The following is a 15,655-nucleotide window of genomic DNA, read 5'->3' as shown; positions in this document are numbered from 1 at the left end:
CCATCTGAAGAGGGTAACAAAACCATTTATTGACTTGAAGTGGAAAGGTGTCTGAGATTAGTTGCCTGCCCTATCTACTTACCTTTTTGCTTAGGATATCATGTGTTAATTACCTCTCATTTTGAAGATGTTTATGATTCTGATGTGATTTACACTTCTAAACTTAATAGGGGAGAATTCATCCCTCTGAGAAGCCCGTCCCCCTCACTTGACCTGTCCTCTCTCTGCCTGTCCTTCTCCCCCATCTCTAACCTTTCATAACTACTAATCTGTTATGTATCCCTAAAATTATGTTACTTCACGAATGCTATATAAATAAATAAGGCAGTGTTCACCTTTTTGAGACTGGCTTTTTCACTTAGCATAATTTCCTTGAGGATGTTGTGTGTATCGATAGTTCATTTCGTTTTATTGCTGAGAAGTATTCTAGGCTGTAGATGTACCATAGTTTGTTGAATTATTCACCCATTGAAGGACATTTGGATAGTTTCCCGTTTGGGGCTATTAAGGATAAAACTGCTGTGAACATTCATGGACAAGTTTCTGCGTGAAAATAAGTTTTCATTTTCTCTGGGCTAAATGCCCAAGAGTGCAATTGTTGGGTCATATGCTAATCCCACTTCTAGTTTTAAAAGAAACTGCCCAACTTTTTTCCAATGTGACTGCACCATTTTACATTCCCGGCAGGAATATGCAAGGGTTCCAGTTTCTCCTCAGCCTCATGGGCACCTGTTCTCACCTGTCCTTTTGATGATAGCCATCCTTGTCGGTGATTTGCATTTCTTTAACGGTTAATGATGTTGAGGATCTTTGTGCTTATTGGCATTTTGTATATTTTCTTTGGAACAATATCTAGTCAATCCATGGCTTGTTTTAAGATTGGATTATTTGTCTTTTGATTGTTGAATGTCAGAATTCTTTACATATTCTGGATAACAGTCTCTTACCAGATCAATGATTTTTCAGATATTTTCTTTTTGCTGTGGGTTGTCTTTTCACTTTCTTGATGGCAACTTGTGGGAGAAGGAGCCCAGCCTTCTTGACTGAACTTGCCTGAGATGGAGATTCTATGAGGCAGAGCTGGGAGGGGTTGGTGATGGAGCAGACCATGGTTCAAACGCCACAGACACTCAGTGTTCTTGCCAAGATTCTGTAGCTTCTCCCGAACAAATGTTTTTCATTTGTCATTAGACCTTTAGGACAATTTCCAGAAAATTTAAATGAATGAGGTTTTTGGTTTGGGGTTTTTTTTTAAATAATTTTTACCAGTTAAATTGTTGTTTTGTTAGGGAGAGTGTCCAGAGTTCCTTAGTGTCTCCCTTTGCAAGGCCAGTCTTCTCGAGTGTACTTTATAATGCAGATTTCCAGTAATTTTACACCTGGAGTTCTGATCAGCCTCTCCTAATTATCAGATGATTCCTTGATGATTCCTTGATAAGCCTAGTGACTGGAGAAGGGTCTACTCTGCACAACATCTACAGGACTAGAACAGGGCCTGGGACATAGTGTTTTTTGAGACAGTGACTAAAAAATTGAATGAGTTCAAGCATCGAGAAGGAGGTAGATGTGGGTGTGTGAGAACACCAAAATGGAGAGATGGGTCCCAGAAAGGCTGAGTGGGAGGGCACCAAACACAAGTGCGGGAAAACTACCCGCACTTCCCGCCTGGGAAAACTACCCCCCCCCCTTTCAGGGTATCATTACTCCCTCAGTTAGAACACACTTATCCATTCATAGGTTCCCTCTCACTAGAGCCCAAAAGAGAGGCTGGCTGATGGACTGAGCATGGTTAGAAGTCTGAAAATCATTGTTCTAAGTTTTGTGTGCACATGTTCTGTATATGTCTTTATGTGTTAAACATACATTGTATACACATGAGCAGATATTTATACATATATATATGCATATATGTATGTGTATATATATATGCACACATACATTTATACAAGGGTTTTGGAAACCTTTGGAGCAGTGGGATATTCTGAAAGGACATTCTTCTCTCTTTTTTTTTTTTTAAGTTTGTTTCTTTATTTTCAGAGAGAGAGTGTGTGTGACCATGAGCAGGGGGAGGGGCAGAGAGAGAGAGAATTCCAAGCAGACTTCACACTCAGTGCAGAGCCCTACGCTGGCTCCATCCCATGAACTGTGAGATCATGACTTGAGCTGAAATCAAGAGTCGGATGCTTATCAACTGACGGAGCCACCCATGCACCCCAGAAGATTCTTCTTCCTCACCTAAAAATAACATAAAGAATAATGGCGTGTTCAGACAATCTCTAGTCATTTTGCTGATGAGGAAAGTAAGGCCCGGAGTGCTCATGTGTTTTATTCCTAATGTCACAGCTACCTAGTGGCAAGGATGTTCATCCCACATCTCCCTTTGCCTGCTGTATGAATGAACACAAGCTTCAATCATGTAAGCTTTATCCCCTACATCAGCAAATACTCCTGTGCCACCACTTAAAAACCAACACCCTAGAATAACTGTCAGGTGATTTTTTTGCTGTAAGTTTTCTGCCTTCTCTCTACCTCTACTCCTTCCCCAAAGTAAATTCTGCAACTGGCAACTTTGAAACTTGTTACAATCCAGAACATTAATAGGGTTCTACATTTTTAGCAGCCTAATGATGAGGGTGTAGGACCTTCTGTGCTAATCCCTCAGGGGTTTCTATTCTGGGCACTTACTAAACTTTGCTGTAGTCTGAAGTATATTTGACCTTTTTATATTAAAACAATTTGAGTTTAAACTTTATAAGTATATGTGTGTGTGCACATATTTCCCTCTTCGTCGGTTAAGGGAGAGAGCCAGACATTTTTTAACAGTTGAATTTGAAGATACTTATCAATTACTTCCCCGTGTTTGGTGAGCAAAGGAGAAGGCATTACCATCATAATTTAATATTTCTTATTTAGCCAAATTTGAGCCCTCTTAAAAAAATCTTTTCTACTTTCAAGTCTATTTTGCAGTTTAATTAATGCAGCAAGGGTTTTTATTTTACTCTCAATGGAGATAATCTTAATCCATTCATGGTGACCTTTTCTTGTGCAAATTAGTTGTACAAGCTTGTTTAAGCAAATGGTCCTTTGCATGATGTCTCTTCTTAATGACGGGTTTATAATTGAAAATTGGCTTACTCCCATATGCCTAGTTTGTATGAGAATATAAAAATAGATGTGGACTTTAAAAATATAAATGTATATATCAGTATCCCAAAAGGAGGAGGGAAGAATCCAATGCCTTCAGGCTATGATTAAATTAGACTATTAGAGTCAGAAAATGCTGGTGACATATGCTACTGTCAAAGTCACACCTGTCTGCCGAGCATTGCAAGCTCTTGAAAAATGAGAGTGATTTCATCTTAGCTCTGAGAATCTAGGCTTGCACAGGGCACGAGCCATTTCTGCTTCCCCAAGTTTGCTTAAACTCATAATGAACCTGAAACTGCGTGTTTAGGAATGTGTTTGCGGAAGCCACTTTTAAGGGGATATCCCTAAACAAAATGAAATGCTTGTCGCCTTTCCTGCACTTCCCCAGCCTAAAGAGACAGCCGGCGCTCATGTTATATTTTGCCTTTTTTCAAGCGCAAGAACCGTGTTGTACCGTCAAGTGGTATCTGAGTAAAAGAAACAATCCTCTCTTCTGCACCCTGGTTTTCTGCACCCCACGCTATGCTTTTTTTTTTCTCCTGTTATTCTTATTTTCACATTTCTTAGGCCAGCTCCTTCTGTCTCTCTTGTGTTTCCGCTGTAAGTTATGTTATCCATTCTTATATATGAGTATTTGTCTGGCGTCGCTGCATATTCTTGGTTAAACGTAGAAACTCCAGCTTTAAGGAGAAAGTAAATGTTCTGTGCTTGTAATGGAGGTTTCCTGGGTAGGTTCTAACAGCATGGTTTTGTGGGGTGGGGAACAAGGACAGTCTAGTTTTGCTGAATGACATGGCATTAAACAAGAACTACTCGTTGTGATCTTTTGCTTTTAAGCTCATGGGGACAAGACATTTCATCAAGACACAAAAAATCTGATTTTTGGAAGCAAACTGTGGGCAAGCCAAATTGTTACTGGGAACATCAGACTTGCCTTTCATGTACTGCTTGCAAAACACCCTAACTACTTTGCCCCTCGTGAAAGTACACATTTGTTGTTCATGCAACACCCCCCACTCCCCAAAGGGGAAGTCAGAACTGCCTGCCCAGCGTGTCTCCTGAGCTGCTCTGGGTAATTCCATGTTATGTATACACCCGAAGATGTTCACTGACCCCTCCCCACACCCCACCACTCCTCACGGGTCTTCGTCTGCTGATTGTTCCTGATTGTTCCTCCTCTCCTTCTAGGTATGATTATCGGGAAATGCTGCACAATGCCACTTTCTGTCTGGTTCCTCGTGGTCGCAGGCTTGGGTCCTTCAGGTTCCTGGAGGCTCTGCAGGTAAGAGACCCTGAGACCTCCCCAGAATAGGGCTGAGGACTGAAGTCAGGGTGGGTTTAACCTTAACCCTTCTGCGGGGATCTAAGCAGAATGCATAGTTTGCCTTGAACACCGGGAATCTGTTTCCCCAAGAAAGTCTGTGACATTTTTTATAAGAGAGGGGGCGGAAAGAGGATTCACTCCTTGTCTTTGGACCTGAGAAGATTAAACGGTTTCACTACCAGGGAGGAGGTGTTCAGAGACATGTTTGCCGACAGAGGGTGGATCTGACTGCCCAACAGCAGCCTTGCAGACACTGTTCTGCTCCTGGAAGCCGGTCTCAAGAGCACTGGCTTAAGAAAATGACTTATTGGGGGCACCTGGGTGGCTCAGTTGGTTAAGCATCCGGCTTCGGCTCAGGTCATGATCTCGAAGTTTGTGAGATCGAGCCCCACATCGGCTCTCTGCTGTCAGTGCAGAACCTGCTTCAGATCCTCTGTCTCCCTCTCTCTGCCCCTCCCCCCACTCAAAAGTAAGCATTAAAAAGAAAAGGAAAGAAAAAAGAAAAGAAAAGAAAAGAAAAAAGAAAAAAAGAAAGAAAATGGCTTATTGGTGGTACTTCCAAAAAATAAATTGTCTTGGGGCACCTGAGTGGCTCAATCAGTTGAGTGTCCAACTTCGGCTCAGGTTATGATCTCATAGTTCATGGGTTCGCTCCCCATGTTAGGCTTTCTGCTGACAGCTCAGAGCCTGGAGCCTGCTTTGGATTCTGTGTCTCCTTCTCTCTTCTCTCTCTGCACCTCCCCCACTCATACTCGATCTCTGTCTCTTGAAAATAAATGTTTAAAAAAATTTTTTTTAATTAAAAAAAAAAGCAAATTGTCTTTTCTGCCCATCCTCCTCAGTCATCTCTTGGTGCCTCTAAATTCCAAGAGTGATGCACAATGGGTCACGCTATTCACTTGGCCCAGCTATTCTGAGGCTCTGCAGCACCGGGGCCTGTGTGAGGTTCTGCTCATTAACCTCACTCTGCAGAAATGCCTCACCTGATGAGACACTTGTCCGACATTAACCACCTGAGAGTTGCAACCAGCCCTCCTGGATCTCGAGAAAGCGTGCTCCCAGCTAAGATTCTCCTCCTCCACTCCTTACCTCTTGGCCTCTCTGTTCTTCCCCCTCTATGTTCTGCACCTTGCCAGAATCTATGCTTTTTGCACAGTACTCCGTAACGTTTGCCATTCTGTCATGTCCTTCAACAGAAGAGCTTCCTTTTCTTTAAGGTCCTTTCCAGTGCGCTCTGTGTTCCGTGAAGCATACGGTCACTAATGTTCTGGTAGCCTCATTCGGATGTGGCACGAAGCAAATTGTTCTCTGCTTTGGAACCAGACCCGTGTCCTTAGCCTGGCGTTTCTTGGCTGTCAGATCACTGTGCAGACAGTACATTGTTACGACAGTGGTTTGGATCCCTCCACAGTGACACGGAACAAGGTTCTGGCTCAGATGTTTGCACAGCAAGGGAAAGGTGAACACCCTGTAATAGTTAAGTCCACAAAAAGCTTCATTAGGAATGCCAAGCCCCATTTTGCTCTTTGTTGCACTTGACAGTGGGATAAACCACTTCACAAGCAGACTTGTGGCAGTTACATTGACAAAACTGTTTATATTCAAGGTTGGTTTTATGCTAGGATATTGTTGGTGCACGATTTTGTTACATCAATAAAACTTCTCAAACAAGGCCAGCCGTCTCCATGGAGGTAAGGTCAGCCAAACCATGTACTAGAATAGAAATGGGGTTTTAGCATTTGAGGGCAAGACTTGCAAACATTAAAATCTTGGCTGGATATGTACAGCCTTCACATGACTTGATAACTCATATAAGCTTACTTTTCCTTTTTGGTTTTTTAACTTTCTTTATTTTGAGAGAGAGAGAGAGAGAGAGAGAGAGAGAGAGAGAGCATGAGCAGGTGAGGGGCAGAGAGAGAGACAGACAGACAGAGACAGCATCCCTAGCAGGTTCTGCACCCTCAGCACAGAGCCTGACATGGGGCTCAAACTCACAAACTGTGAGATCATGACCTGAGCCAAAATCAAGAGTCAGAAGTTTAATCAGCTAAGCCACCCAGTCACCCCCGTAAGTTTACTTTTCTTCTGGACTAAGCAGTCCAGGATCCACGCAATGATCCAAGCAAGAAATGCCAGTAATTGAATTTGCACTGATGTCACCTCTGATTGGAATGTCCCCCTGCTGCTTCCTTCACACTCATGAATGCCCCCTTCCTCACCCAGGCTGCCTGTGTCCCTGTGATGCTCAGCAATGGATGGGAGTTGCCATTCTCTGAAGTGATTAATTGGAACCAAGCTGCCGTCATAGGCGATGAGAGATTGTTATTACAGGTAAGGAAGGGGCTCCAGCCTTCAGCAGATGAGTGTATTATTGCTGCCGCCGTCCAAACTTTCAAAGAAGATGAATCCAAAAGGTCAGCTCTATAAAAGAAATTTTATCAGGAGAAAATTGCCTGTGTCGTGGCGAATATGAAGTCATTTAATATGACATTGTTCACTTTCCAACACAAAATCCACCCAGGTCTAGGGAATATATTTGGAAAAGGAGAAGTGGCAGGTGAAGGGCATGAACTTGAAAGGAAGAAGAGGTGTACACCCATCCTCTTCCCTATCCAGGAGTTTTAGAAATGATACAAGAGAGCTTTTGTACCATCCTGCCACTCCATATTCCTTTCCCTTGTTTCTGTAATTGCCTTCAGATTAATTTTCAGAAAGAGGGAGGTCTCTAGGGTTGATTCGTATAATTAGTGTTATCATTGCTCAAATGATCTGGTCTGGGAGCCTGAGCAGTGTTAATCTTTAACATGTATATTTAAAAGAGCGGCCTCTGATAAAATTGGTTTTTTAAATGTATTTTTTTGCCATTTGGATCTCTATTTTTTATTTTATTTTATTTTATTTTATTTTATTTTATTTTATTTTATTTTGTACTACATATTTCTTGAGCTTATTCATTTCGCTTAACTGAAACTTTATGCCCACTGATTAGTAACTCCCCATTTCTTCCTCACCCCCAACCCTGGCAACTAGCATTCTGCTCTTTAGTTCTATGAATTTGGCTGTTATAGAGACTTCAGGTAAGTAGAATCATACAGCATTTGTCTTTTCTGTGGCTGGTTTACGTCCCTTGGCCTAATATCCTCCAGGTTCATCCATGTTCTCCTGTATTGCAGAAATCAGATTTAATCTTATTAAAATGGTCATCTTACCTAAATTGATCTACAGATTCAATGCAGTCCCTATCCAAATCCCAATGGCATTTTTTTACAGAAGTAGAAAACTAATTTTAAAATTCATATGGAACCACAAAAGACCTCAAATAACCAAATCAGTCTTGAGAAAGGACAAAGCTGGAAGCATCATAATTCCTGATTTCAGAATACATTATAAAGCTACAGTGATCAAAATGATATTGTACTGGCATATAGAGAGAGATACAGACCAAATGCACAAAATAGAATGCCTAGAAATAAATCCACTCATATATGGTCAACCAGTCTTCTACAAGGATACCTAATAAAAGTTTGAACTTCTCAGGAGCTGCCTGGGGAGAGGAATATGATACAGAGAAATCCAAGGGCAGTAATTGTCAGTCACTGAGGATTTCTAAAGCCCTTTCATGTAATAATATTGTAGGTTCCACATAATTTGTCATACTCCTTTCTCTAAAATTATAGAATATTTTAATGTTTTCCTTTGATGGCAGTATATACTCTATCTTGAACTACCACAATACGGTAGAATGGTTTTTTTAATGTCCTAGCTTTAAAAAAAAAAATTATTGGGAAAATTGAGTTTCTGGGGTGCCTGGGTGGCTCAGTCAGTTAAGCGTCTGACTCTTGATCTCTGCTCAGGTCATGATCTCATGGTTTGTGGGTTCAAGCCCCACATCAGGGATGTGCTTGGGATTTTGTCTCCCTCTCTCTCTGCCCCTCCCCCTCTTGCTCTCTATTTCTCTCTCAAAATAAAGAAACATTAAAAAACAAAAAAAGAAAATTGAGTTTCTAACTCTCTTGTTGCTTCTGCTTGTGCTGCTGGCCAGTCTGCTAGCTGGCTGGTGAAGTAACACAGTAGTCTTCCTAAAGTAACAGGTGACGTACCTGTAATCAAGAGCGCTATGGATTAGGCAAGCCAAGCTGAACACAGCTCCCAAAACATGGCTTCTCTCTGGTACTCAGGTAGATCACTCTATGGCCCCTGGGATCTCCAACACAAAAGAAGAATATGTCACCTAGCAAAATCCTCCCCAGGCAGAATGGCATATGCTGAAAACATTGACTCATGAAAGGCCAGACAAAACTGATCTGTGTGGGTCCTTTCCACGTTGCCTCTTTCCTCCTTTTTATGATTTTTTTTTAAATAATACATGATCATTACAGGAAGTTTGGGAACTAAAGGAATAAAAAACATCAGCCCTAATATCTCCCATTGTTTACCAATGCTCCTGTGAATTTGATGTGAATAACTTGGGAGTTTGTCTTGGACAGGAGGGCATTCCGGGATACTTGAGTGCTGTTGTCCAGCTTCTAATGTTTCACCAAAGGTGATATGTATTTCACCTTCCGCAGCAGTTTTTGGCTTGACTCTGAAGATTTTGTTTTCGATCCTGCACCCACCCAAACTTGCTCTCGTTCTCCCATCTCGTATGCATTCTGTCTTTGCACAGCTGCCTCCATATTGAACAGCGACTGCACTGTCGTTGACAATGGTTGTAAAGGGCTGGCACCGAGCCCAAATGTCTGCTCTGGGAAATGTTGTTGTTATGTTACAATTTTTCGTTTCTTGTTTTAGAACAGCTCGGATGTTTTTATTTGAATATATTCTTGTCATTATGTCACCAGGAGAGCTGAATGTTGCTTTCCTATATCTATTTTGGTAGATTCCATTAGTTTTGTTGCCATACGTGACCTTTTATTAAGACTTCATTGAGTTCTGCCACACTGAACAATCCGGCCAAATTGGAATTAATTTATCACTCTCGCATATACCTGTCTCTCAGGACAAGCAGATTAATAACCAATAGCCAAATGCCATTAAAACTTGGAACTCTTGTCTTTTCAGTCACTTGGAATTCTCTTCCAGAGCACTTTGCAAAGGGCTGTCACTTATATTATACATATAAACAGGTAGCATGTATTTTATTTGATGTCCCAACATCAAGTTGTGGCTTCTATAAAAGAGGGGAATGTACTGGTAGGTTAATGTATGATATTCCCTCTCTTCTTTCATAACTTCAGCCCACTTAGTTTTCTGGAGACTACACAGTGGCAGTAGCTTTTGGCATTTTCTAATGGGCTGGTTTCCTGTGATCATGACAAAACAGTGAAGTCTACCTATAGGACTCTTAGAAAATACCATTGGCATTTAGAAGAGAACCTGATCATGAAATTGGTCATGGTAGCTTTTTCCTAGTCTTTTTTGGCAATCTTGGTAATTTTCTCAGTAAATAAAAATAGTCTTTGACGTAGCAAGGATCCACAATATGGATGGTTTTTCTACCTTCTCCAAGGGTATTTTACTTCCATTTGACCTTGAGCTCTGATTCCGGGCTAATGTTTGCCTGCCATTGCTTTTCCTTTACCTGTTGCCTCTATGCTTCTTCAGTGGTGGGCATCCAGATACACACTTTGGGGCACAGATTTGGTATCTGCTTTAGGATATTGCCAAAGCAAGTGAGCTTGTCCTTGTGTTCTTATTGTGAGGCGGTTTCATTGCTCCTTCGAAGAATAGTCTTAAGTCAAAAAATGTGCTACCACCTCCTTCTCCCCTAGTGGAAATTCAGATACAGGCTTGGTCACAATGCCGTGAGTAACTTTCTTATTAAAGCAGCTAACAGAGCATCCCTACTTCAGCCCAGGCCCCCACATCTGTCTGATTAGTTACACATTAGCAAAGCAAGCATGCAGAAAGAGGTGAGCACAAGAGAGCAGTTGCTAATCACAAGGACTCTCCTCTAACAGTATAGACTCCATAAATGAAATAGACCTTGAACTATAGGTGAAGATAGGGAGCAAGCCCAGCAAACTCACCAGAAACCCAGGAAGTACATGTCAGACAGAGCTCCAGATCCAACCAAGTTCACATGCAGACATTAGGCAGCAACTGATCCAACTTTGACCCTTATGTAAATGATAATAATAATAATAATAATAATAATAATAATAATAATAATAGTGGTAGTAATAATTTGCTATGTTAATTAAGCTTCCCATGTTCTAGGCACTTAGATAATCTCCATTACAACCTTGTTATGTTCGTACAGTATCCCCATGTTATAAATGAGGAAATGGAATCTTTGAGAGATCAAGTAACTTGTCCAAGAAAACACAGCTGGTAAATGTTAGAGCCAAGAATCCCACTTTGGTCTAACTTCTGGTGTCCCTGTGCTTAATCATTAAGCTATATTGCTGGTAAAAAATAATGATATCCCTATGGTGGCTTCAGATGGCCATGTTCAGTTTAACTCTTATTTCTTGAATATAAATCACTCTTCTAGCCTTAAAATGTGTAGCATGATGGACAGGACATAGATTTCTCCTTTAAAATCATGTAGCCTGGTAGAGAACAGTGATGGCTGAACATGGATGATGTTTGGCAGATCATTGGGGTAAGTGCTAGAGGCAGGAAGAGAGGTCAGGGAGCAGAAGAGCATTCAGGGTGAGGTAGCAGGTGTGTGCATATAGAAATGACTGTCCAGCTGCAGATTAAATGGAGAGACTCAGAGACATTCCCTTAAAAGCCCTTTTGTAGATCATTTGTCGTCCCTGGCATGGCATGTCTTGGAAGTGTTTGGAGGATGATATCTTCCAGCCTTTCCCCAAAGCTGATAGCTTCTTTCTCTATAGAATGTGGTTGTGTGCAGGACTGAGGATTTGTGGAACCCTGAACAACTGATAAGCTGCTACCAAATCTTAGAGGTAACTTTAACTTCCATGCATTAAAGGTGGTTAAAGCTGATCCCCAGTAAGTATTGTTTGTCTGTACCTGACACCTTCTTAAGGGCATTTCAGTTTAAGGATTGGTGATTTTGGGGAGATCTGTACACTAGAACCTGAATGCTACGAAGTATAAAAGCCTAACCCAGGTGGGTTATTTTGATCAAATGGTATCTCATTGTTTTACAGTTCTAGTTATTATGTGTTCACCTTGTGTTACAGATTCCTTCTACAATCAGGTCTATTCATCAGGATAAAATCCTAGCACTTAGACAGCAGACACAATTCTTGTGGGAGGCTTATTTTTCTTCAGTTGAGAAGATTGTATTAACTACACTAGAGGTAAGTGAGACCACTTAGCTCTTTGTCTTGAATAATGGTCCTTTATACACTTCTGTTGGCTTTCTTGTCTGTCATTGGTGAGGTGTAATTGAGTCAAATGCGACAAAACTGAATTTTATGTACTTGGATATGTCAGTTAACCCTCTTTTACCTGCCCTGCCAAGCCCAAGCAAATCCCTCCATTCCTAACAAAGCTCCATAGGAGAAAACTGACATGAGGAGAAATTCCACTCCTTGACACAGAGATTGGCTCAGTCTTACATCATTTCAGCAGTATGTGGTTAATGACTACCCTCCTGTCCTTCACACTCAGTGACATCCTTTGAAGACATATTTCTGGACCTCATTTAGAAAACCAATAATGACCAAGTAGGGGAATATGTTCTACCATTCTAAAAATATAAGCAGTTTATTGGACACCAATGGCATTGGGGTACAACAAAAGTAATTTTCAACCCCACCTGCGCAACCCAACCAGCATCAGTGTTGTCGAGAAGAAACCAGCATCAGGATGTGTCGAGAAGAAAATCAGGATTGCACCTCTCTGGTGCAGAAAGTGTTAAACTTTATGAATGCAGAAAATCTTCTAGGCATATGGGTGCCCCTTGTAAGTTGCTTTTTATTAAGGCAGGAGGGAAAAAGGAGAGGGAAGCATGGAGATGATTAAAACCTTTGGAAGTAGAACAGATAGTGATGGCCCGAGGCTACACCACACTAGCACAAAAAGCTAAGAAAAGATTTAGGAAACTGCACACTCATGAATTACAGGCTTGCAGGAAGGAGAGCAGAGGTCCTCTCGTGAGGCACAGCATTGAGGTAATTCTGAGGTGTTCGCATAATGCAACGGGGGCATTTGTGGCCTCACTTTGGAGTATTTACTTTGGAAAAGTGTTTACTGCTCCAGAAGTTAATGGGATTTGTAGCATACACTGAGAAGTCTCAGTAGTACCAAGGAAAATTGAAAATCACCCTGTCCTGTCCACAACACTGTTCTCCTGCCATCCTGGGTATCACAGCCTGTGCTGGTCATGCCATGAGCACAGTGAGGTGTTTACTTGCCCCGAGCCTAGCCTGGGCCCCTGCTCTGGTCAGAGTCTTCTCATGAATGGTGCACATTTTTTTTTCATCCTGGACCTAGGTGAAAAGGGCTATTTAGGACCCAGGCCCAGTCCATGAAGGGGACAAGGTCAGAATGGCTTCCAAGGGCTTCCTTATTGCAAGCAAAGCTCTTATTCCTTAACATTGATTGCATTTTCTCTTCTGTTCATAGCAGCAGATTTGAATATATAATAGATCTTACTTTTCTATCCTATCTTCCATCCAAGACCCTTCCTGGGCCCTTCTTAAGGAAAGTTGAATGTCAATTCTTTTTCTTTGTGGAATGAGTGCTTTTTATTTAAACAAGTACATGTATAATGGAAAATACTTAAAGCATACAAATAAAATCATCTCCCCATACAAAATCACTATTTATGTATAGGTATGCACAAACACATATATATTGGCTTTTTCTATGTGAATTTATACATATGTTGCATTTTTTAATTTAAAGAATAGTCTTTTGGGGGTGTCTGGCTATCTGGGTTGGTAGAACTTGCAACTCTTTTTTTTTTCAAAGGTAAATTTATTTATTTTTGAGAGAGAGAGAGAGAGAACAACCAGAGGAGGGGCAGAGAGAGACAGGAAGAGAGAGAGTCCCAAGCAGGCTGGCTCCACACCGTCAGTGCAGAACCTGACATGGGGCTTGAACTCACGAACCATGAGATCATGACCTGAGCTGAAATGAAGAGTTGGACACTTAACTGACTAAGCTACCCAGGCTCCTGAGCACATGACTCTTAATCTCAGGGTTGTTCAATGTGAGTTCAAGCCTCACATTGAGCATGGAGCCTGCATGGAGCCCATATGTACCTTGGATTGCAGGTAACTTGTTCTGTGAGTGTTCCGCAAGACGTGCAAACATTTCTACTAAACTTTAACGTGATGAACGGGTGATGTCTTGCAATATTAGTACGTGATGCCAAATGTCACATCATCACAGCTGAGCCAATGGTTCTTGAAATTCACTTTGATATACAAGTGTTTTGGATTACAAGCATATTTCCAGAATGAATTATGCTCGCAAACCAAGATTTCACAGTGTGTATATATATATATATATATATATATATATATATATCATGTATATATATAATATATAATCATATATATATAACTTATATATATAATTTATTTAGATTATAATTTATTTAGATTATACATATAATCTAAACTTGTTTATAATGTTTTTTCTGCTTTTAATAATATGCTGTTAACATTTTGTCATGTTAGATGTTTCTATACTGATTTTAGTGACCATATAATATTCCATTCATAATATCACTTAATTTCTTTAATTATCCTCAATTTGAAGACATTACAGTGGTTTCTGCTTTTAAATATTTATATGCATTGTTGAGGCAAATAGTCTCAGCACCAAATTGTTGTGCAGGTTCAAAATGACTTCTTGAGGATTAATTCCTTGAATTCAAAGTCCTGGTTCAAAGAATGTGACAAATGCTAAGATTTCTAATAAGTTGTCAATTTCCCTGCAATAGAATGGAACTAATTTATATTCCCTCCAGCTTATATGAGAGGACCTGTTTTTATTATTTTGGGTAATTGTCACTTTCACCAATATTGGACATTATATCTTTCAAAATGATAAATCATTATTATTTAATTTTTATTTCTTAGGCTATTAGTAAGAATGAATATTTTTCATATTTCTTAGGCAACTCACAAAGAAATAGAAATGGCCACAACTTTGTCCCACTTTTTCTCACTAATTTTTAAGAGCTTATTCTACTAAAAATATTAACCCTCTGGCTCTCTTGTTGCAAATATTTCCCCCAACTTGTAGTATCCCTTTCTATTATGAGGCAATCTTTTCATCTGTGGCGTTTTCATTTGCTACTACTGTTTAGAAAAGATCTTTTGACCAATAATTTAATTTATACACACACTCCCTTATATTTTTCTAGTACTTTCATGGTTAACTTTTTACATTTAGCTGTTTAATCCTATTTACTTTTATATATATGATCATATATAGGATCCATGTTGAAAAATCTTTTTTCTTTTTTGACAGATTATTGTGTAGTTTGTCCCAACATATTGTTTTCTTTCCTCAATATTGTCACATGCCACATTTATGCATCTTTGAGTCTGTTTCTGGCCTTTTGTGGGGTTTTTTTTAATGTTTATTTATTTTGGGAGAGAGAGAGAACAGGAGAGGCAGAAGGAGAGAGAATCTCAAGCAGACTCCACATAATCAACACAGAGCCCAACATGGGGCTTAATCCCGTGAACCATGAGATGATCATGTGAGCCGAAACCAAGAGTCGGATGCTTAACTAACTGAGCCACCCAGGCGCCCTGTTTCTGGCCTGTTGATTTTGCTCTATTAGTTGTCCACTCTAAAATACCGAGGCCACTTGTTTTCATTTTCCTGCTCTGTATGTCATCCTTTGGCGGACCTCTGTCTGTTTACCTAACCTACTATTGTTGACTGTTAATGTTGTTTCTAGTTATTTATTTTGTATAGATCTAGATCTAGATATCTTTTCCAAGCAATGAGTTTCTACATGTATCTTAGGCTACAACTCTATTTCTTTAGGCTAGAGTCCTTAACGTGGGATTGTTGCTGAGCCAGAGTCTAGGTTCATGATAAGCATTGCCAAATTACCCTTCCAGAAGGATGCATCAGTCTGGACTCTCATAAGCCATCTGGGGGGACACCTTCTCTAGCTATGCTCTTGTGAGCCTTAAGGATCATAATTAAAACACACACATACACAACTTTGCAGATTTGCCAGATGAAAGATGGTATCTCATTAATTACACTTCTTTTGAGTATTCTGCATAC

General features: G+C 40.4%; 1 protein-coding gene across 1 annotated transcript in view; it reads left to right on the top strand.

The window, feature by feature from the left end:
* The window catches only part of EXT1 (exostosin glycosyltransferase 1), a 287,137-nt gene that overhangs the window by 246,868 nt on the left and 24,614 nt on the right, over window positions 1-15,655 (top strand). Inside the window, exons 2-4 of the mRNA XM_043601631.1 lie at window positions 4,336-4,429; window positions 6,695-6,802; window positions 11,629-11,748. Of these exons, the coding sequence (XP_043457566.1) occupies window positions 4,336-4,429; window positions 6,695-6,802; window positions 11,629-11,748 (322 nt within the window). The remainder of the gene's footprint in view (window positions 1-4,335; window positions 4,430-6,694; window positions 6,803-11,628; window positions 11,749-15,655) is intronic.

The sequence above is a fragment of the Prionailurus bengalensis genome, chromosome F2 (genome assembly GCF_016509475.1).
Source record: "Prionailurus bengalensis isolate Pbe53 chromosome F2, Fcat_Pben_1.1_paternal_pri, whole genome shotgun sequence".
Classification (NCBI taxonomy): domain Eukaryota; kingdom Metazoa; phylum Chordata; class Mammalia; order Carnivora; family Felidae; genus Prionailurus; species Prionailurus bengalensis.
Note: the sequence above shows the minus strand (reverse complement) of the source record. Positions and strands in the feature narration are given on the sequence as shown.